Genomic DNA, 22,343 nt, shown 5'->3' with positions numbered 1-22,343 from the left:
GGAGGTAGGCGGTGGCATCAACATTTTCTTTGTCAGTGACATGCGGCAGCATGGCGTCGAGAGTCACCGTTGGGGTCCTTCCGTGAACCAACTTGAACGCCGCGATCTGTGTTGTTTCTTGCACTGCTGTGTTGTAAGCAAAGGTGACATATGAAAGCACCACATCCCACGTCTTGTGTTTGACATTGACGTACATCGGTAACATGTCGGGGAGCGTCTTGTTCAGTTATTCCGTTAGGCCGTTCTTCTGTGGGGGATAGGCAGTGGTCCTCTGGTGATTTGTCTGGCTGTACTGCAGGATGGCTTGAGTAAGCTCAGCAGTAAAAGCCGTTCCTCTGTCAGTAATGAGGACTTCTGGCGCACCATGCCACAGCAGGGTGCTCTCAATGAAAAATTTGGCTAGTTTGGCCACACTTCCTTTAGGCAGAGCTTTCATTTTGGCGTAGCGGGTAAGGTAGTCTGTGGCCGCGACAATCCACTTGTTTTCAGATGGTGACGTCGGAAAGGGCTCCAGTAAATCCATCCCAATCTGCTGAAATGGTCTGCAAGGAGGCTCGATCGGCTGTAGTAATCCCGCCGGCCTTGTCGGTGGTGTCTTGCATCACTGGCAGTCTCGACATGTCTTGACATAACGGGTGACATCGGCAGTCAGGTGTGGCCAGTAATATCTTTCCTGTATCCTCGATAGCGTCTGGCAGAATCCGAGGGGCCCAGTGGTCAGATCGTCGTGTAGGGCGTGCAGTACTGGACGCAGTGCTGAGGAAACAAAAAGGTAGTTGGCGTGGACTGCTGAGAAGTTCTCTATGAGTAGATTATCTTGAAGTGAAGATGAAGACAATCCTTGCTTAAATGGCCTAGGGACGACATCGGTATTCCCTTCCAAATACTCGACGAGGCTTTTTAGCTCTAGGTCTGCTCACTGGTATTCAGCAAAGTCTTCCACGCTTATTATTCCAAGGAAGGCATCATCATCCTCGTCTTGCGGAGAGTCAATGGGGGCGTGTCATAGGCAGTCTTGTAGTCTGAGGCTCCATCGGGCCAGCTGTCCTGTAGGGTCCTCTAAATTCACTAGCCGACACAACGCATGATGGTCGTTGACAGCTTTGAACGGCCTGCCATATAGGTAAGGGTGGAATTTTGCTGTAGCCCAAATGATGGCGAGGCATTCCTTTTCGGTCGTAGAATAATTGTCTTACGCTTTTGACAGCGACCAGCTAGCATAAGCAATCACCCGTTCAAGTCCGTCTTTCCTCTGGACTAGGACAGCACCGAGGCTTAGGCTACTGGTGTCAGTATGGATTTCTGTATTGGCGTCCTCGTCGAAGTGTGCAAGTACCGGTAGCGACTGTAGGGGTCGTTTGAGTTTTTGAAATACGTTGGCTTGCGGCGTTTCTAACTTGCACTCGACATCACATATAGTTAGATGTGTCAGTGGCTCAGCGATGTGTGAAAAGTCCTTGACAAAGCATTTGTAATAGGCGCACATGCCAAGGAACTTGCGCACTGCCTTCTTGTTGATGTGCTGCTGGAACTTTGTGATGGCAGCTGTCTTCTGTGGGTCAGGGGGACTCGAGATTTGCTGATGACATAGCCCAGGAAGAGAAACTCATCGTAAGTGAAGCGGCACTTTTCCGGCTTCAGAGTGAGCCCTGATGACTTGATGGACCCAAGTACTGTCGCAAGTGGCCTAAGGTGATTTTCGAAGTTTCCCACGAAGACGACAATGTCATCTACGTAAACAAGACAGGTCTGCCACTTCAATCCTGCTAACACCATGTCCATCACATGCTGGAACGTTGCAGGTATCTAGCACAGTCTGAATGGCATGACCTTGAACTGATGAAGGTGGTCTTTTCGCAATCTCTCGTTGACTTCTATTTGCCAGTAGTCAGATTTGAGATCCATCGACGAAAAGTATTTAGCGTTGCAGAGCTGATCCAATGCGTCGTCTTTCCGTGGGAGGGGATATATGTCCTTCTTAGTGATCTTTTTCAGTCGACGATAATCGATGCAGAAACGTAGCATTCAGTCGTTTTTGTTGACCAAGACAACAGGAGGTGCCCACAGGCTTTTTCACGGCTGGATGATGTCATTGCGTAGCATTTTTTCGACTTGTTGTCTTATAGCTTCACAATCTTGCTTCGAAACTCGGTAAGGGCTTTGGCGGAGTGGTCTAGCTCACTCTTCAGTTATTACGCGATGCTTTGCAATTGGTATTTGTCGAATCCTCGATGACATCGAAAAGCAATCTTTGTATCATTGGAGAAGACTTCTGAGCTGCTGCTGCTTACTCGCGGGGAGGCTTGGATTTATGTAGGTCTGGTTTGAAAACTATGGTCGTCGAGATAGATGCGGCAGAATCCGAGAGGACAAACGCATTGCTGGTATCCACAATTTCTTCTATGTATGTGATCATCGTACCCTTGTTGACGTGCTTGAACTCCTGGCTGAGTTGGTCAGCATCACTTTCGCTTTTCCTCCAGGCATTTGAACGATCCCTCTTGCCACTCAAATTTCACGATCGAGCAGTAGACGTTGATCACCCTCGATAGCGCCTTCTACGTCTGCGGGTGTTTCAGTGCCGATGGAAATGACAATGCTAGAGTGAGGCTGGATGTTCACTTCATCTTAGAGCACACTCAAGGTGCGGTGACTATGAGAGCTGTCCAGCAGTATCGATTGATCTTCCGGCAGCGTTATCGACTTCGACTTCAGGTCTATGATTGTGCCGTGTTGGTTCAGGAAGCCCATGCCAAGTATGACATCTTGTGAACACTGCTGAAGGATAACAAAGGTGGTAGGGTAAGCCCGGTAAGTCCGGTCATGAACGGTAATTCTTGCCATACACATTCCAATTGTCATTATTAGGTGTCCTCCATCTGTCCGAATTTGAGGGCCTTCCCATGCAGTTTTAACTTTCTTCAACTGGGCGGCTGTGTGTCCGCTCATGATGGAGTAGTCAGCTCCTGTCTCCACTAAGGCGGTGGCTACGGGGCCTTCGAGAAGCATGTCAAGGTTGGTGGTTCTTTGTCTTGCGTTGCAGCTGTGACTTGGTGTCAGATCAAGGCTGCGTCGCGTTGATCTGAAGCTGGAACGTCACGTCGTCAGGTCGTCTTTCATCAGCATATACAGTCGATCCCGGATATATCGAACCCCTATATATAGAATTATTTCCTATATTGAACAGTTGAAAAATCTCCTTGGGAATCCCATGTAAAAGTATAGTGCTATTGTTCGCGTATATAGAACTCCCGTGCACCGGCATATCGATGTATTGAACTCCGTGCTGAGCTGCGCCCCGGCAAGTGTGCTTCTTCCACCATACCCCATCCCTGCAAGTGCGCTTCTCCCATCGCATCCCACCCCCGCAAGTGCGCTTCTCCTCACAAAGCTCTCGCGTTGTTCCTGCGATCTCACACGCGCTGCCCCGCACTCTGAGAAAGGGGCGTGTGGGTAAAAGGCACGGAACGAGGAGCACTTGGAGTGCAATTGGGTGTGAAAGGGAAGCGGGAGGGAAAAACCACGCTGACCGCAGGTGCCCGTTTCCCGTGTTTTGGTTGGCTGACACCGCTGGCGCAGCGAGACAAACGAGGTCAGTTCAGCTTGGGCTTGTAGTAGTGCGGAGACGTGGAGCGATGCATTTTTCAAGTCGCTTTGTTCCTTTTATTCATGAAGCCATCGCGAAGGCTTGAGACTTGTGTGGTGCAGTCCGTTTTTCTTTCCGCTTTTGGCACATGTTCCGGAGCGATGGCCGCAAAAAAACGCAAGAATTTGGATTTTTCAACAAAGGTGGACATCATTCGATAGGTGGAGGCTGGCGAGAAAAAGTCGTCGGTCGCCGCGGTGTTTGGAATTCCTCGCAACACTCTGAGTAGCTCTCGGCATTCCCAGGCGCCATCCCAGGCAGCGTTACAGCACGCGATTTCGTCAGCCCTGATGACAGCGTGCAAGCTGTAGCGGATCGCGCTGATGCGGAGATTGTGGCTCACATCATGGGTGATGAGGACACAGACTTGAGTAGCGGCGAAGGTTCCGACGAAGAGGACCAACCACCATGCACTGCAGCTGAACTTGCATCAGCTTTCAGTGTCATTCGCCGCTGTTGGGGCACAATGGAAGGAGCTGGCCTTTCTCATTTGGACACTGTCAACAAGCTTGAGGACAGCTTAATGAACTTGCTGGTGCAGAAAAAAAAGCAAGCAAAGGTCACAGATTTTTTTCTTCCGAAATAAAGTGCTCTGGTCATCACACTGTGTTTTTGTTTTTTTACGCGCCTTGGAGGCACAGATCGATAAGTTCTCGTTAGTCATGACATCGGGGAAACTGCCTTGAGATGTGTGGAGTTGTTAGAGAAGCTTTTGACATGCATATTTTATATTTCGCATTATCGATATATCGAACTATTTCGTGATCCCCTTCGAGTTCGATATATCCGGGATCGACTGTATTTTGTTTCCAGACTTTGTCGGGATGGCAGTGTCTCGTTGGTATGTCATCGAAACAGGCTTTTCGGTGTCTTCGGCGGTGTCGGGGAATCTTCGTCAATTCATCAAGCAGCAACCGCACCTCCATTGGTTGCTGCTTTTAGTTTTCTGCATATGGGCTTGCAGACTGGCCCCAGGCTGGGCCAGTGTATTGCCGGCGTTGTGCATGGGCAGGTAGCGGCCAGATGATGGCGAACGGGATGGTCGTCGTGGGTTCCATTGAGTAGCGGCTAGGTTTGAAAATTGTTACAGTGCTAACACATGCATCCACAAAGTAACAAGGACGAGACAAAGGTGCTGTTACAGTCAACTGAATTTTATTAATGGAAGACGGATACCTTATATAAGGGCATCCGTCTTCAAGTATGTAAGTATATAATCTTCAAGTATATAAGTATATAATCAAGTATTCACCAACTCTCCCAGAAAGAAGCTTTAATGGCGGCTAGGTAGTCAGCGATATCGCGAGGACATTCACCTTGCTGTGGGCATGGCACATTGATGGTGAATCCTCGCAGTCCCAAGTTGCGGTATGGGCATTGGCGGTAGACGTGACCTGTTTCTCCGCATTGATAGCACAGCGGGCGGTGGTCGGGGGCATTCCATAGATCTGTCTTCCTTGGGTAGTAGTGCATGGTGGCAGATGGGCGAGCTGGTGATGGCGGCGGCGGACGATGGAATTGCGGCATTACAGTGCCCTGACATGGGCTCGAAGGGGGATCTTTGACAGCGGGCTATGACGGCGTAGGTCATTGCTTCCGGCATGGGAGGCAGCGATTTGGGCTGCACTTCAGGAACGCCCAGTGACCATTGAAATTCATCCTTGACCATGTCAGTGACGAAGAACACCTGAGGTTGCGATGAACGTTACATCTTGCACAGTTCTTCCCGCACAATGGCCCTAATGGTCTCTTGGAGGTCACCAGAGCCCAGTGCCTGGATCTTGCATTGCAGCATGGGCACTTGGCAGTTATATTGCCTAGTGCGCATTGTCAGAGTTTTCTCAATAGTCATTGCCTTTGTCAAGAACTCAGCTACGGTTTTTGGTGGGTTGTGGATCAGTCCGGTGAAAAGTTCTTGCTTTACGCCTCGCATCAAGATGAGGACTTTTTTCTTCTCGGACATTTCTAGGTTGGTTTTTTTTTTTATTACCGGCTTGGCAAAAGAAAATACAATGTGAATATTACATGGCCATAAAAAACAACTAGTCAATGCCAGATCAGTGTGGTGTGATAAGAACGATGTAGGCTAGTCACTTTGTCCAAAGCACTTAGCCAATCAGGATGATCACTCTGTGCACAGAAAAATTCGCGTATATATAACACACTTTCAATGAAGTATTCATATGCTGGGGCCTAAACAATGCGCTCATGTCTAATATCCATACGCGTTCACCACACACTGTGAATGCACAGAAGCATTAACAGATCGACGGGCACTCCCTCTGGTTCCGTGCATGGCAGGAAGCGTATCCCGAAAGCACTTAACGGCAGTTCCTTTTTAAAGCTACGTTTTAGAATATCTTACAAAAACACTGCGTCATGGCAGTCCAAGAAGATATGCTCAATCGTCTCCGGTTTTTTGCATATAAAGCAATTCACAGACCAAGGTACAAAAATGCCTTTGCTTTGCAGCCACGGTTTCACTGGGAGAGTGCCTGTATGTAGTTGAAGAAAGAAAGATTTAACAGAAGCTTTTACCGGCATTCGTTTAACTCTCTTAAGAACATCTCGTTCTGAACCTAAAACAAATACTGTACGATACAACGGTACAGACAAGAATACATCAACAAGATCTTTATACAACTTCTTACTAGTAACAGCGGCCAGATATTCACTAGAAAATCTTGGTTTTAGTATTCGGAAAGACGCGACCACTTCACGCAAAAAAACACTTAAAGGCATTGGCCCCATACATGGACGACACTACATAATCAGGCAATGGATCGCGCAGTCTAGCTTGAGTCATTGTTCTCAGAAAAGCATCCTTTTGATCACGCAAAGAAAGAAACCTGCTCACAATCTGTTTGAGGAACAAATGTGACAACCCCAGCCCACCATTCAACACTCTATGGAACAGAATACTACGACTTGTACGTTCCCATGTTGAGGCCCAAATAAACATCGCAAGTACTCTCTGCAGCTTTTGCACAGACATCCTCGTCAGACATAACGCTTGCATCACATAAAAGATTTTAGCGACTAAAAACACATTTCTGGGTTGGTGTGCTGGAAAATACGGGTCATCTCTTCTGTGAAGGTGGCGATGGTCTCATTGGGTAGTTGCCCTTGGGTTTCCAGCAGAACTTTGGCCCTTTCTTTTCGGACAACACTCTTGAAGGTCCTCAGCAAGTTACTGCTGAACAGGTCCCACATTGTAAGGGTGGACTTCTAGTTTTCGAACCAGGTCCTCATGGCGCTTTCGAAGGAGAAGTACACCTGGTGTAGCTTATCCTCAGAGGTCCAGTTATTGAAGGTTGAGAAGGTTGGCCACGATCTTCCTGGTCATATCAGGCAGAAGTTTGTGCTCTGGGGGCAGTCCTTGCAGTCTGTGGCTAGCTCGCTGGTCTTGGGCGATGTTGGTGTTCTCTTCGGGGTTCAGGCTTTGTTTGCGGCTTTGCGGGGGCATTCAGTACATGAGCGCACTAGCACCTCCGCCAGATTTCACGTAGTAATGGCGGTGAAGAAAGTAGCAAAACTGTGATTGACGAAACTAGCATTTTATCGGGCGAACCTGTGCCCTCAAAGGCAGGCTACACTCAAATGACAGCGGTAGCGGCGAGCACAGTCGGCGATTGTCGAAAATCTGATCTGATTGTCAAGCGCATTGGATTTTATGCATGGATCATCGAAGGCTCCAGAGTAATCTCTGGTGCCTATGTGTCTTCCAGAAAATTCTGCACAATTCGCATTGCTCATGCAATCGGATTACACAAGCTTGGATGACAACAGACAATGGGTAGAAACATCGATAGCATTAGAGAAACTTTCAATACATGCGGGCGCATCCCACGCTGAGCAATAACATTTGTTAGACGGTTAAAAGTGGTTACCTGGAAAAGATAAACAAATATACATGTCAATGTGTATGCATAGAAATTTGGGTGCCCTAAAATGTAAATTCACAAATGCAATAAATGTACTCATTTTTTCAAATTAGTGGTCGACTTCCGCTTGAGAATGCGGTAGGTCTGCTACAGGTGTGGCAGTGGCAGCTGATGGAATGCAGAGGAGTTCTCAATGAAAATTGGAACAGGGATGTCTTCTTCAGTGGCAGGAACATGAATGGTACCAGCATTGTATTATGCTTGTCTTGCACTGCAGGTGTGTGCAGGGAGTAAACTACAGCTACTGCATGCTGTAGAGTATTGGAGCACTGCATGCCAGTGTCAACATTGTTGTGCCCGTACAACCAGCCCGGATTCCGAATCTACAAGATGCAGAATTTATCCTGCGAACGCCCTTTGGACAAAACCGGGGCTGCGCCAAAAGGCACAATGCCCTAACGCTCCTTTGGCAAGTCAAGATGCTGCGCCGCCATGCAGCGGTGTCCTGTGAAGGAGCATCGGCGAGTGACATGTTCAAATGTGCAACAAAGTGCTAGACTGCTTGGCGCCGTATTCCCTTTCCCCTGGAGGTCACCACGCGCGGCAGACTTGAATCGGCTGGCCAGCGCAGTCACTGGTTGGACCTCTCGGACGACCGTCGAGTGCTGGCTTTGTATTGGGCCGTTTGAGTGACAATTGTTTCTCGGGGCTGTATAAGCCCCCACGCTGCCGCCTGGAGAATTGGATCCACTGAACCACCGTGAGCCGAGTGCCACTCTCGAGTGAAGTGAGATGTGTTATGCGTTGGAGTCTCGCCGGACGTCGCCGTACGGGAACAGTCGCATTTGCTGTTAGCTCTCGGTCCCCGTACCGATCCGATCTTGTCCTGTATAATGACCTGTATATAGTGTATAAAGTCCCTTTTGTTATTCTCACCAACGCCTGACTCGGAGTCTTCGCTACCAACGCTCTGTCACGAAACGGGTGACGAGCGTTATGGGACCACCTCAAAGTCGCAACATCAACCTCCATGGTCAACACAACCATCACCTGCAGTTTTGAAAAGAAAGGCGCTTTTGTGGCAGCCACAGGTTTCACATTTGTCAGAGAACCAACCTTTGTGTGTAATTTGCCTAGAATGGTAGCAGAAAAGTATCCTAACAAGCTGAAATCTGGAAAAAGAAGTTGTGAAGGCAATTGAACATGCCTTACAATGTGTAAAAACGTCCGCCAGAAAGCCACCATCTTGAGTTAGACTATATCGCAGTTGTACCTTCTCTGCATCCCACTCAAGAAGTGTCGATTTGATGTTTGTTACTCCTTTATTGCAGTAGCGATTATATGGACACCCCAAGTGCATTTCTGCCGTTAGCGTCGCCATCGCCATGATGTTCCTTATAAAGTGCAAGGGCAATAACATCATCGCTATGCACCGTATGCTGTATGTGCTACTGAAAGCATGCGACGGTGAGCCGACGGTAGTGGCTCACCTTCCCCACCACAAGGCGGCGGGGAAGGGGAGAGCTTTCTACTCCAGCTGCTGCTGCTGCATATGATGCAGCGTCGCGCAGCCGCTCGGGTCCTATCTTGAAAGCAACCTGCTATGAGTACTAAGTCTAGGTGTGCCAATGGCTCATAACTTCGTGTGCGCTGTGTTTTCACCGCTTAGTATGTGTTGAAGCGAGAGGCAGCACGAAGGTCAATTCGCGTGCTGCTGCTGCCATGCTTCCTCATTCCAGAATTTTGACTATGAGTTTCTACGTTCATTGAATAAGATGTGTTCATGTTCGCCTGTGCACGCATGACACCATGCTTGTTAATTTAGTTAGTAAGCAAATGTTTGCTGTCTACGAATTTGCTATCACAATCAATGGTTTGCCTTTTGGGCAAAACTGTAATTTCTTTTTCTGACTAATCTTTATTTTATATTTTACAGTAGAGGAAATGGTATTAATAGCCTATTTCACATATTCACAAGTTAGCGGCTGCTCTAGCCTAACTGTGGCAGCACTTGTTTTTACCACTGATGGCTAGAAAGAAGCCTTACAACCGTGATATAGAGACAATCGTAAGTGTATGTGTATATTTACATGTTATCAGGTTATTATCAAGTCGAAATAGCACTATAGACAGCTACTTTGTACATAGTCACAGCAATATGGGCCTATTGGTATACCATATACCATGGTTGTGAGGCAGGTCCTTTTTTCTAATATTTCAAACAGGCCCCGAAGGCAGAATCTCAGAGAAGCCAATCAGAGACAAAGCTGTTTGTTCCAAGAAGCACACAGAGCTTTTAATATAAATAGCGTGAGAAGAAACATATAAAGTAAACACACAACGAAAAATTCACAGCAAGAAAAAAAAAATGCACTTAGAGCTAAAATAGTAAGAACACCACGCAAGCGAGTTAGGGCAGGTCATAAGTGTAGGCGCGTGCAACAGTTCTACGTGGATGGGCAGTGGCAAAGCAACTAAAGAAGTGGCATTCATCTCACCAAAACCAAAATGTTGATGGGGTTTACCAACAAATGGGTGACCAGAGCGTAGCAGCTTCGGCTTGCAGAGGGCACGCAGGCAGCTTGGCAGCGCATGCAGATGGAAGTGGCATTCTGTACAGGCAGCTGGGGGCAAATTCGGGCACCTAGCTCCACTGCTCATGCTCTCTGCCTGTGGGCACAGAAGTTTGCAGGCCTCGAGCAGCAATCCATCATCAGGTGGAGTTGCGACATCCGGGCTGGGAACAGGCTGGCAGGAGGCCCCAGTTGGGTGAAGTTCTGGTAGCTCGGGTCCGAAACCTGACTCCCAGTCTGCAGATGCAAGCTGCAGATGCAAGCCTTTTGATGCTTGTACTATTGTCTGTCAGGATTGTGACCGGCTGACTCGTGAAATTGTGGAAGACAATCTGATTTTAGGACTCAGTCCAGATTGCCTTTTAGAGGCTGATAAGAGAGTGACTTCCTAAAAAGCTGGATAGTTGCTGTCACGTGCTGTCGATGAAATGTATATTAGCCACCGTTTTCACAAATGAAGTTTGCTGGAAGTTAGCACCCTGTCTTTCCTTGTATTCCTCTCACATACTTGCACTATTCAAAATCCTTTACCAAGCTACTTTTTAGTTTGTACATTGGATATACCAGGTGTTTCTGTGAAAACATTAAGAAATATTTGAAGATTGCATGTGGCAGATAGCACAATTCTAGTCCTTGAGTTGGTCTACTTTGAGAGGTGGATATTATTCACCCAAAAAATCAAAATGCATAATCGACTAATTAAGAAAGATATCTGATTATCTATTAAAGGGACCCTGAAACGCTTTTGACGATTTTCTACAAACGTACTGAGTCGTTAGAGTAGGTCCTTCTGATCATTAATTGACACATCTAAGTGCTCTGCGTAAAGCGTGTAATTTATTATAAGGTTTTAAAAATGCACATCGCTGCCGATCGCAGCGCACTGCTCGGCGGAATTGTAAGCCGCCCCTACCCATATGTCCAAGATCACCCATATGACGTCAGTGGGGCGAGCTATCCGATTGGCTGACCAGGGCGCGTGATGGATAATTTTTCCAGCTTTATGATAAACAAATGATCTTCGTAATAGTTGGAATGTTAGTTAATTTGTTTTTATGATAAGAAAGTAGCATAAAGAGAATGCACAAGAACAATTTTTCAGTACATTAAGCACTTCCGGCACACAGCAAGTGTCGTCTGCTTTGTGTCACAACGTACTCCATTTTGACGAGAGCTCCGCGGTCACAGTTGGTCTCAGTCTTTTCGCGAGCACTATGATTCGACTTTGTTGCCTTGTGGACTGCAAACGTAGCGGCTGGCAATATGTCAAGCTGCGACATCGTGTCCCTCTGCAAGGCAGCGTACGAGCGAACTGGCTGCTGCGCATCGGACTACCGCTATCCGATCGGCGCCAGGATTTGCGCGTTTGTGGCCGTCACTTTACACCGGAAGATTGCTAACGCAACAGCGTTTCGCGAGTCCGATATTAGGGCAAACGCAAGCGCAAGGGGACAGGGTCTGGCCGCTTGACTGTGCCGTAACGGGATGAGCCGAGATGAGCAGAAGGGCAAATGTGAATGGTCTGCACGGTGCAGCCACCTGGTGGCATACAGCGCAACCATACACAGTAGCAGCAACGAAGCGTATTCTTTGCTGCTGGTGCGTATTTTTCGCAGGAGTGTAATCATCGACACGTTGTTTTTATAAATGTTTAAAATGTTTTACACTTGGTTATAGCAATATTAGCGCTTTGTTTGGCTGGTTAAGCGCTGCGCCAACAAGTGTCTGGACCGTGTAGACCGATCAGGCCGCTCACGTACGTCTACGCCAAAGTTCCTTCATCAGCTTGCGTTTATGCCTCCAGTGATTTGCCGAAATGACCAGCTTGCCTGTGGTTAACGGAATACCAGACACGTTCGGCGCTACGACAGAATGCTCGCAACGCACGCTGCTTCGATAGCTCTCGCTTGGGGTCGACAGCCAAGCGCCTAGCGGAGAGGTCTCGCGCGGGCGGGGGCGGGCTCCAAAACAAACGGAAGTGGACGATGTGACGTCGCATCGTGACGCAGGACCAGTGAAGGCGGAGCGTAGCCCCGCTCGCTCGGCGAACGAGTTGAGGAGGAAAAGCGTGGATGGGGAGGAGGGTAACTTCTAATCGCTTGTAGCTCCATTAATACGTAACGCTTCACTCAAATTGTGGTGCGAATGTTCTACTTAAGCTGTACCCTACGCGTCTACAAAATTTGTCCGAACCGTTTCAGGGGCCCTTTAAAATAATTTACAGTATATGTCGCAATTTGCAAATTGTAGCCAGTAAGCTTGCAAGGCATACCCACTTAGAGTGAATACTAACGATGGCACTGTTTTCAAGATATGCATAGTCGAACTTGAGGTAAAAATGCACGGTTGCTTCACTTACTATTTTGAAAAAAACATTTCATGCATTGAAGCACAAAAGTAACTGAAATGCCCATGTATTTCGTCGGCAACTTCAGGAATTTACCGTATATCTCGAAGCTGGTATCTTCCTCAAAATTTGTTCTATGTGGCTACATCTTGTGAAATCAGCAGCTACAATTCGTAATTGCAGTATGTGGCATTAGGTAATTGATTAAAAGCTTTATTATTTTTTAAAGGTTAGTTGAATATGCATTTAGATTTCTCGTGCTAGTAATGTCCTCATGTTTGATAAATCCAGCTCAAGTTTTGAAATGTGCTATCTGCCACAGGCGATTTTTAAGAATTGGTTAAACTCTTAACAGAAACACCTGATATGCTCGCCGCAATGCAGCGAACACTTCGTGTGGTCCTCCTCTTTTTTTGCAAGCCAGTTAACATTGCACATCAGGTCACCACATCTCCATCTGCTGTGCAAAGTTTGTCACGAAGGTTTGCTCCTTGTAGCTTAGTCTTAAAGCGGCCACGAAACACTTTTATAACTAATCAAAGGATGTCGTCTCACAAATCTCATGGTGCAAAAATTTTTTCAATTGTTCAGCTATAAGTGGAGCTATTGCACAGATGCCTGGCTTTTTCTCTCTTTTCGTCTCTGCTAGCATGCTGGAAGCTACACAGCGAAAAAGCTATGAGGGTAAAGCCCTGGCCAGAAGTTGAGGGTCGCAGCTGCAAAAGGGGTCATCGAGGCACCCCATGGCGGCTGTGGTAGACTACGCTACGGCACACACCACTGTCATTTCAGAGGCCAAGCGCAGCAGACGCAGCTGCGCACAGTGCAAAGAGGAAATGATATTTCTGTCTTTTTTAGATCACGGACATATATATTTTTCGTTTATTTAACTCGGCATGAGCAAGTATGTATTACTGAGAAAGTTCTCGCAATCACAAAATCAACCGATGATGTTGGTGGACCAACTGCTTTCAATGGTTGCCGATGCGAGAGCAAGCGACTGTTTGCTGCTTTTGACAGGAGATTGTAAGTTCCCCGCTGCGTGCAGTACAATAATATTTGTCTCGCATGTTCACAGGCGTCTCGCTAAAAAAATCGGCAAGTTTTTTTTATTGTGTCCAAGAAGTGTTTCAGGGCCCCTTTAACGAGAAAAACTGGGCAGGAAAGAGACGTAGGAACACACTCAGTTGAAATCGACCGAAAGTAAACAGCACTTGCATCACCACGCGTAGGAGGCAGGACATAACATAGGTTGTACAGTGTAAAAGGAGAGGGGGAATGCCGTGGCTTGCGAGGAGAGTAATGTTTACCCAGTTGTGCCTGTTTTATTATAGCGTGCTGACGCAAAACTCTTGTGAGAAAGCATTCTGTGAGAGATACCCTCTATGTCTAAGCGTACAACAACAACCATTTCAGGGACCCTTTAAAAAATGGAAAAAGAAAAACATTCTGCAGGATGAATGTGAATAGTACTCCTAGCATTGCTGTTCTCTCAGTTTCTGCCCAAAATGTGCACCTGCTGCGTTACTTTTTGCTCACACTAACACTGATTTAGAGGTGTTAACAAAGCTCATTATCCTTTCAATGTTTTTTGGTTTTAAAGAAATATGTGCTCTCAAAGGGTGTAATCACTTATTTTGTGCAGATGTATCATTTAATCGCGGGCTGCGTAACGGTTACCTGCAACCACCTGGAAGCTGCTGCGGAAAATAACAACGATGCTGACATGAAGCAGTAAGCACACGATTCCTTGAATTAATTGCATTAGCTCTTTGTACGCCAAAACCATGAGACTTGCATCAGCATTTAATGAGACACGAAAGTCTTGTGATAAGTCAAGCTGAAGCCATAAAATGTGCTCCAAACGATCTAGAGTGTTGCTTAGCTTTTATAAGTAAGAAGGTAATGTAAACAGGGGTACTCACTGTAAAAACGACATGCCAGCTACTAATGATACATATATCAAGCCCCATTTATAAATTATATATACAGTTTGATATAGTGTGTTAGCTTGGAAACTTTTTCACATGGACACAGGAAGGGATGCGCACAACTAAACGATAGGCTCAGAGAGGACTGCAACAATGTAAGAAAATGTGGTGATGGCTGGTTAGCAGCCCACTGCAGCACGTATGGTTGCTCACCTCTGTTCCAACATTTTCCAATATATTGTTGTGTGCAAGCACAAAGAAGAAATAACGAGACTGATAATTGAAACTGTTACTATTCTGAAGCTAGGCCAAGATTGTGTTGGCATGCCTTCACCATGTTTAACTGGGAGAGGATTGTCGTATCTCGATGCATCTCTGTTTGTGCATGTTTGACTAAGATGGCATATATAAATAGTGACCCCGCTTCCAATAAACATTCTGTTGAAAGTAGCGCTTGTGTGTGTCCCGTGTTAATGTGAAAAAGTTTCTGCACTAAATTCTATATCAAAGATGCCGTGCCAACAAGGTTAGAAGTCGATCCTTGATATATACAGTGTAGCCAACTAACGATAATGAAAAGAGTTGGACTGCAGTAGGACACAAAAGAAAGTGCAGTTTGTTGAATATTTTTGTTTTTCTTGCACCTGAACCCACTAATGCTACTATCTCGTGCTGCGCTGTTGCCGTTATTTATGAGACTGGGGTAATCTCTTGGTGTAGTGCTCTGGGCTGAGGTAATCTATCGATTCTATTGCAATTCTTTTCACTTCTCGTGTTTCGTCAGTGATCTGTGTGGCACGGCATCTTTTTTATCACTGGGTTTGGCTGGCCGTGAGCAATGGATGATAAGAAATGTAATCGAGCAAAATGGATTGCTACATTATACGAGTCCTGGTTTGTTGAGAGTTGTGGTACCCGCAGAGCATGGCTTCCAAGATTGCCAGCACAGTGTGGTCACTTGCATACCTGCCAACTCTCGCAAATTTTTCACATTCTATAGATGCTGGGCTCTTTCTAAAATATTACAAATGTTGCATCAAGTTTTACGAAAATAGATTGTGTTTGCGGCAATGCACCAGCTCTGATCTATCTTCAGTAAATGCATAAATCAATTAAGGGGCCAAAATGATATGTTGTATGCATCCAATTCTCGTGATGTTGCTCGTTTTCATTTTTTGCTAACTAATCAGCATGAGTGACTTAATTTCAGTCTAAAGGTGGGGCAGCGCAGTTTTGTAAAAAAACTGCACACAAGAAAGAAATTGTGATAGTACTTGTGCCGACCTGTTGTGGCAACGCAAACGCAATGTATACACGAAGGATAGTTGCTTCGACAAAGTTTATTCAGAGAAGTCTCTGAAGCAGGTGAAATCTTTAGCAACAAGGTTACTGGAAAAGTAATTGTGATGAAGAACACTGTGTTGCTCTCCAGTCTCTGCTTTTCAAGTTTGCTGCTGCTTTGCTGGCTGTGTATAAAAGTAAATAATCATAAATAAACAGGGTGTCTACCAACCGGGGAAACCGGGAATTCCCAGGGAATTTGAATAGTCTGGAAATACTCAGGGAAAATTCGGGAAATTTGTGCTTCTATCAGGGAAAATTACCTGTAACTTTATTCAAAGAGAACGGAAGTCGTGTTAATGCTGGCTCCAGTAAAGAGGAATCGTAATGAATCGTCATTGACGCTGTGTCATCGGCACGATGTATTGACAGAGTAGTTAACGACCGATTTTTCAGACGTCCGATTTTTCGGGCATGCCCAATAATTCGCATGGCTTTGCGGCACCACCACGTACTCGATATAGTCAATGTATATTGCCCTGCCTGCAGGTCTGAAATTGCATTAATCAAAGCCACCACCCCCGCCATTTTGATTATCTAGCCGCCTCGAACGCAGATCGCACGATCGCACACAGATCCGCTGGCAGTGGTGGTGGCGGTGGTGTCTGCCACCACCGCGGCAACGTTAGGCCTAGCTGCTTCTGAGTTCGCTATTGAGCTTCTTGCCGTGTAGTGTCGTGTTTTTCATTGAAAGAATTCGCCGCTGTCAGCAATAACACCGACTCCGCCTTTGTAATCCTCGCGATTGGCTTCGACGCTCGCAGAGCACGGCGCGTTGCGTAATGCCAGTCACCGAAAGTTAGCTTCGCCTGAATACAAAAATGTTAGGCGGTGAAGCATAACAAGCGTGGGAAGGGGCAATTGTCACGGAACACAGTATGTATTCCTTAATTATACATGCGCGCACCCGCGTCTCCTGTCACAGTACGAGCACCGATATGCCTAATAAGTGTACTAGCAGGCCTTAAGAGCTTTTTCGGACGTGCCTGTGGCAATTTTAGCCCTTAAGGGCAGTTAAAGACATGCATTAATTTTTTTTCGGACTGCCCGATTTTTCGGATGTTTTTGCGGCCCCTAGGGAACCCAAAAATCGGACGTTGACTGTACAACTGACCAAGAGGGTGCTTCAAATCATCCATGGGGTGAAAGCGTGGAAGAAGGAGGATGAGAACAGAAAGGACCGACGCACTGAGGAAGTAACTCGAAAGGAAGCATGCCGCGCCTCTTCAAAGGAGCTTGAGCTCAAGAAACGAAGTGTTAGCTGACTCCGAGATGCAGGTGTCCCTCATCCAAACCAAAATAAACTGTTTAAAGGAGTGAAATCCAACCCTGAGATGTTGTGTACAGGCTGAGAGTATGTCGGAACAGTTGAGGTTAACTTCCCAGTACTGAGAGAGAATCTTAGTTGTGACAAAGTTCAGGCCTCATACCGATGGGCTTGCTATCAGTTGATAAAAATAGCTCATATTCAAAAATATTTACTAATGTATGCATCTCCTTTTCATTCATATTTGAAAATGTTCGACTCAATTTGGGATGGGTTTTACCTTTTTTTTTGCTATGCATTTTACTAACTCCTTCCTTCTGTTTTCTTTTTTTAATAAAATAGATATTACTCCTTACTATTCGAACTGGATTAAGTCATCTTTTTGTTTCAACATGCTTACTAGAGTGACAGCATCGGGCAACAATGTGTCAGCCTGTCTTGACATAAAACAAAGTTCTGGCCCATTCAGAGAATTTCGCAATGGTGCTCAGGGAAAACCTGGAAAACTCAGGGAATTTGGAAATGTCAACTTTGTAGACACCCTGATATTTTGCTTATATTCTAGAAAATGTGTGGGCTCTCGGCAAACAATTAAAAAACAAATGTGTACTACCCCCCTTCCCCCCTCCCTGTTGTCTCGTAAATGCAGCATCTTTACAAATCTTAACATTCACAAGTAGGCAGGTATGTCGCTTTTGCTGATCGCTTTTGAGTGTTCTTAATTGTTCATATTTAGCTCGTTGAAATTGAGCAATCAACATGCATGTGACTTTCCTCATTGCTACAATTGTGGCAATGAGGAAAGTGGAGGAAAGGATTTGGCAATGAGACTGCTTTGTGATACTCAGTTATTTTTTTTTTGGTTGGTGCAGTTTTAAGCTATTGTAGGGTTTCGGTCACGTTATGTGGAACACTTCCTCCATTCGTGGACACTTATTGTGGTGGCCTTGCGACCAAGTTACCATGGAAGCTGTTTGTAAAAGTCCATTCCCGGCACTGTGACTGCATTGAAAAGTGAATAGGCATTCGGCACGAATGCTCTGCTTCTGGCTTATACTAAGACAAACTGTGGGTCTAGCACTTCCATTGCAAGCGATTTGAACAACAAAGCACATCTACCATTCACTTGTACTGCTAGCTTTTAATAGGCATCTTTAAAATATATGCTGTAATCTTCATATTGCAGTCTAGGGTCACAAGATCCAGAATACCATACCAACATATGTTCAACTGGCAGAGGGTGGTGTGCTCCTTCCGAAGTGTACACAAGCTGCAATAATGTTTTTAAGTCGCTTTCTTGTTCTGTTTTTCTTTATGCAACAGAGTCTACGGCCACTATGCCTTGGACGTTATAGCGCGTTGTGCATTTGGCACTATAGTGGATTCTCACACTGACACGGCCAGTCAGTTTGTCATCGCATCCCAGAAGGCATTGGGGATGGGTTTTTCGCCCCTGCAGATATTGTCAAGTGAGGCTTCTTCATGGACACCACTTACTAGTAGTACTAGTAGTCGTAGTGCTAGTAGTAGTGCTATGGGAATAACAGCTTAGATATGCACCTTGCCACATGTTTAATAAAATTTACTGTAATATTTTAGCAATACAAACTTCCTTTCAGTGTTGTTTCCTGGTCTTCTGAAATCCCTCAGAATTAAGGAAAAAACTGCTGCACCGTTCATGTATTTCAAGAGACTGTTTTTGCAAATCATGGATGAAAGGAAACAGAAGAACAAGGTCTGTTTCTTTCGGTACAGTTCAGTGTTGATGTGCCTGTTATTGATGACTGTTTCTACATTCTAGCGTGCTGAAGACTTTCTGCAGCTCATGATAGAAGCTAAGGAAGGCCACTTCACTGCAACAAATGAAAGTTCAACTGATGTGGAAAGCCAGCTGTTCAATGTGGGATCAGAAGTACATGGAGAAGTAAAGAAACTAAATGGTGTGTACAGGTCATTTTAGGGGAAATAGATATTGTAACAGTGCAGCGATGGTGAAGCAAAAGCACTTCCAAGAGGAATTAATAAAAATATTGAACTTTTATTGGGGGAACTTGTGTCCACAAAGCAGAGCAACTCTTAAGTATCAGTGATAATGACAAGGAGATAGAAATTTGTCCAATCTGATCTTATGGGTATTTCTGTGCGTTTGTTGTTTTACCTTTTGTCTTTGAGCACTTTTCACAGAATTATCTCTGTAATCTGTTAATGTTTGGCGCAATATGTGCTTGCCATGTCTTCAATTTTTTTAACGTTTTCGCCAGTTGTGTAATGGAAGAGACATATAATGAGATTGCACTGTGCACCCTCGAAGCTCTTGAGCAGCTCCCTCTGAGCTTCTCTTAGTAAACTTATCTTGTTGATATTGTAATACACCAGTTGTAGTGCTGAAACAACATCCTAATTATTCTTGCAGCACATATTTTAACATACCGTATTTGCTCGAATCTAGGCCGACCCCGACTCAAAGCCAACCCCTTAAAGTCCGAAGGCGAAAAAAAAAAAAAAAAAAAAAAAATATATATATATATATATATATATATATATTACCTCGAATGTAGGCAGAATAAAAAAATGCGAGGACAGCGTTCACACAATGTAAACAGCATTTATTGAATCTGAACGTGCAGAGCTCATTCAACTTCGTTGTCGCTGCTAGACTCGTCGTTGTGTCCCTTGTCACTGTCACCTTCAAACAGTGCACTATCTTTGGTACCGTCAAGTACATTAGATATGCTGCGCTTTTTAAAGGCATGCACGATCAAAGTACCTGGCATTGTAGTCGCATCTCCTGCTTGGTGCCATTGCGATAATGCCACGCTGCACACTGATATGGCAGACATGACACAGGTCAAAATGGCGACCTCGCTTGTGTATGGTTGGCTACTGGCACGGCTAGTAGCGGCTGCAATACTGACTTTTCTAGATGGCGCTAGCTGTGCACCATATTTAGCAGTTTCAATGAAAAACTGGCGCGTTTTTTAAAATCATCAAATTTAAGCTGACCCTAGAGTTTGGAATATGATTATTTAAAAAAAAGTATGGGCCTAGATTTGAATAAATACGGTAGTGTCACTTATAACCAACCTAGTGTTATGCTGCTTTTGTTAGGCAGTCTTCTTTGGATGTTATTACAATTATCATGTGCTTTATACCTTGATGATGCATATATGGAGGAACAGTGTCATGCAGGAACTGAAATGATATTTTCTTTCTCTGGCTGTACATGTCTGCTACAAAATTTTAGATTTCTTGGTGCCATGCAATTGAGCTACAGAGTTTCCAGGCAGTAAATTCATTAGATAAAGTTAAGGAAACAATCAAGGCATAAGTGATTTAGTTGTGTTTATCTGTAAGTGGTAAAGGTGACGATAGCAACTGTGAAGTGAATCTTTACTGTAGTGTTGGCATTTCTGTCGGCATATTCTCAGTGCAGCAATTAGGTGAACAGCATGGGCACGTTTTTTACTCTAATGTGTTTATCAGATATCTTGTGCATCTTGAATATAACTGTAGTAATTTACAAGCTAATAAGGCAGTGGAAAATGCACCTCAGAGGTAGATTAAGAAACCTTATGTAATATTGAACAAGTGAGAGTCTCACAGCTTCTTTGACCTGATTAAAATGTTGGGTATCATGCTACATACAGAAATAAAGGCACGGTCGCACGAGCTGACTACATTGTTTCTGCGTGCGTGCTTGTTCTGCATATAAAAAGCAAGCAAACAACCTCTTACTGCTTATGAAAAGCTAGCAAACAACAACAATAAAAGAAGGGACATTTATGCAAGTGCTGAATACAATAACAAGAACAGTTTTTAATTATTATGCAGCTTGTAATCATGCCAACAAAGTTATCATACAGTAGTTAAAATGTGATGTCATGCATTAACGTTGGTATTAGCAATCACCAAACAGTGTTATAGTTGGTTAATATATTGCATTTATAAGTGCAATATAATTGTGGATGTTGGTAGTACTGTCAAAGAGGTAATTCCTGCTAGTAATTGCACTTAGTTTCTAGCATGCTACCCTTGGATGCTGTTGTGAGTGTGATGCCTTCCATAGTGCTTATAATGATTCAGATCTGTTGAGAGGCCCACTTGAGGGATTCCACATAACACCTATCCCCTCTCCATTTTGTGATCCACTTTCACCTTCACCTTTTGTCAGACAGTACTTTCGTGGTGCTGCGATAATCTGTATTAAAATCACTCTCCTAAGTCTGTGTGCGAACGTGCTTGCTTGTGTTGCAATCATGAATGCACAATGCATGTTACCACTGTACTGACTTCTCCATGCACTTGTGTCATTAATGAACTGTCATGTGGAGCATATAGGGAGGCTCAGTACACTCTCATGGTAGAAGCTTTTCTGAAATGCTTTGCTTGTAACCATCTCTACACGTACATGTTCCATGTTTTGTAGAATCTTCATAAAAAGTTTACGGGCTCTGTGCAGCTGCGAACAGCTGGCTAATTCACAAACAGTAATTGTTGTGTGTATCCTGTTCTTGTGTTGCTTATTTGTGGTGATTAATTACCAAATGACTGTTAAATGGGATACACTACATAATATTCTACTTGTAACATTACAGTACACTTGTATATCTCTATGCTTTCTTAGCACTCACAGAAGATGAGGCACTGGCACAATGTGTGGTTTTTTTCCTTGCTGGGCAAGACACAACTTCTTCAACACTGGCTGCAGCTGCTTACTATCTCGCACTGAACCCTGATGTGCAGGAGAAGCTCAGAACAGAAGCAGATGAGTGCTTTGCAACACATGTGAGTTTGCCCCCCCCCCCCCCACCATGATCAAAGCATGCTGTGTATAAGGCATCACCACAAGAGTGGTTTATTACAACCTGGCCATACACAAACCACATGACCTTGCGTCATCCATCTATCCCATTTTTTTTTTTTTTGAAGCATTTTCTACCAGTTTTGTGGTATAACTTCTCTGGAATGAGGTAGCATAGGAGGGTTTATTGGTTAGTTGCCTGCTCCTAAGCTTATGCACTGTGTCACACCTGCAATTAAAGACGATGAGCAAAACAAAAACAAGGTGAAAGCAGGAGCCAACATTTCGACAAGTGGACTTGTCTTCTTCAGGCGACGTATGCTTTCCTCGCCACAGTATATATAGGGGGGGTTCTTCTAAAGGGGAGAGGGTGTAATGCGGGTGGGTGCGGCAACGAGGGGAGGTGTGTTAGCGTGTCAAATTGAGAATAAAAGAATGCTGTGCACAAGGCCAAGGCCAGGGCCACCCCACGCCCGTCTGTCAACCACGTGTCAACGCACGCGTGTTAGCCGGCGTGTCAACGGCATCTGACGCGCCGGCTAAAAAAAAAAAG

At 45.1% G+C, this 22,343-nt stretch overlaps 1 protein-coding gene across 2 annotated transcripts in view; it reads left to right on the top strand.

The window, feature by feature from the left end:
• LOC142582884 (cytochrome P450 3A2-like) overlaps nucleotides 1-22,343 on the top strand; it is a 52,319-nt gene that overhangs the window by 18,126 nt on the left and 11,850 nt on the right. For both annotated transcript variants that reach the window (XM_075692982.1, XM_075692983.1), the window contains 5 exons: nucleotides 14,096-14,184; nucleotides 18,313-18,458; nucleotides 18,609-18,724; nucleotides 18,791-18,929; nucleotides 21,614-21,774. In XM_075692982.1, coding sequence (XP_075549097.1) covers nucleotides 14,096-14,184; nucleotides 18,313-18,458; nucleotides 18,609-18,724; nucleotides 18,791-18,929; nucleotides 21,614-21,774 — 651 coding nt within the window. The remainder of the gene's footprint in view (nucleotides 1-14,095; nucleotides 14,185-18,312; nucleotides 18,459-18,608; nucleotides 18,725-18,790; nucleotides 18,930-21,613; nucleotides 21,775-22,343) is intronic.

This window comes from Dermacentor variabilis, chromosome 5, assembly GCF_050947875.1.
Source record: "Dermacentor variabilis isolate Ectoservices chromosome 5, ASM5094787v1, whole genome shotgun sequence".
Taxonomy (NCBI): Eukaryota; Metazoa; Arthropoda; class Arachnida; order Ixodida; family Ixodidae; genus Dermacentor; species Dermacentor variabilis.
The sequence above is the reverse complement of the archived record's forward strand: the minus strand, read 5'-3'. Positions and strand labels throughout refer to the sequence as shown.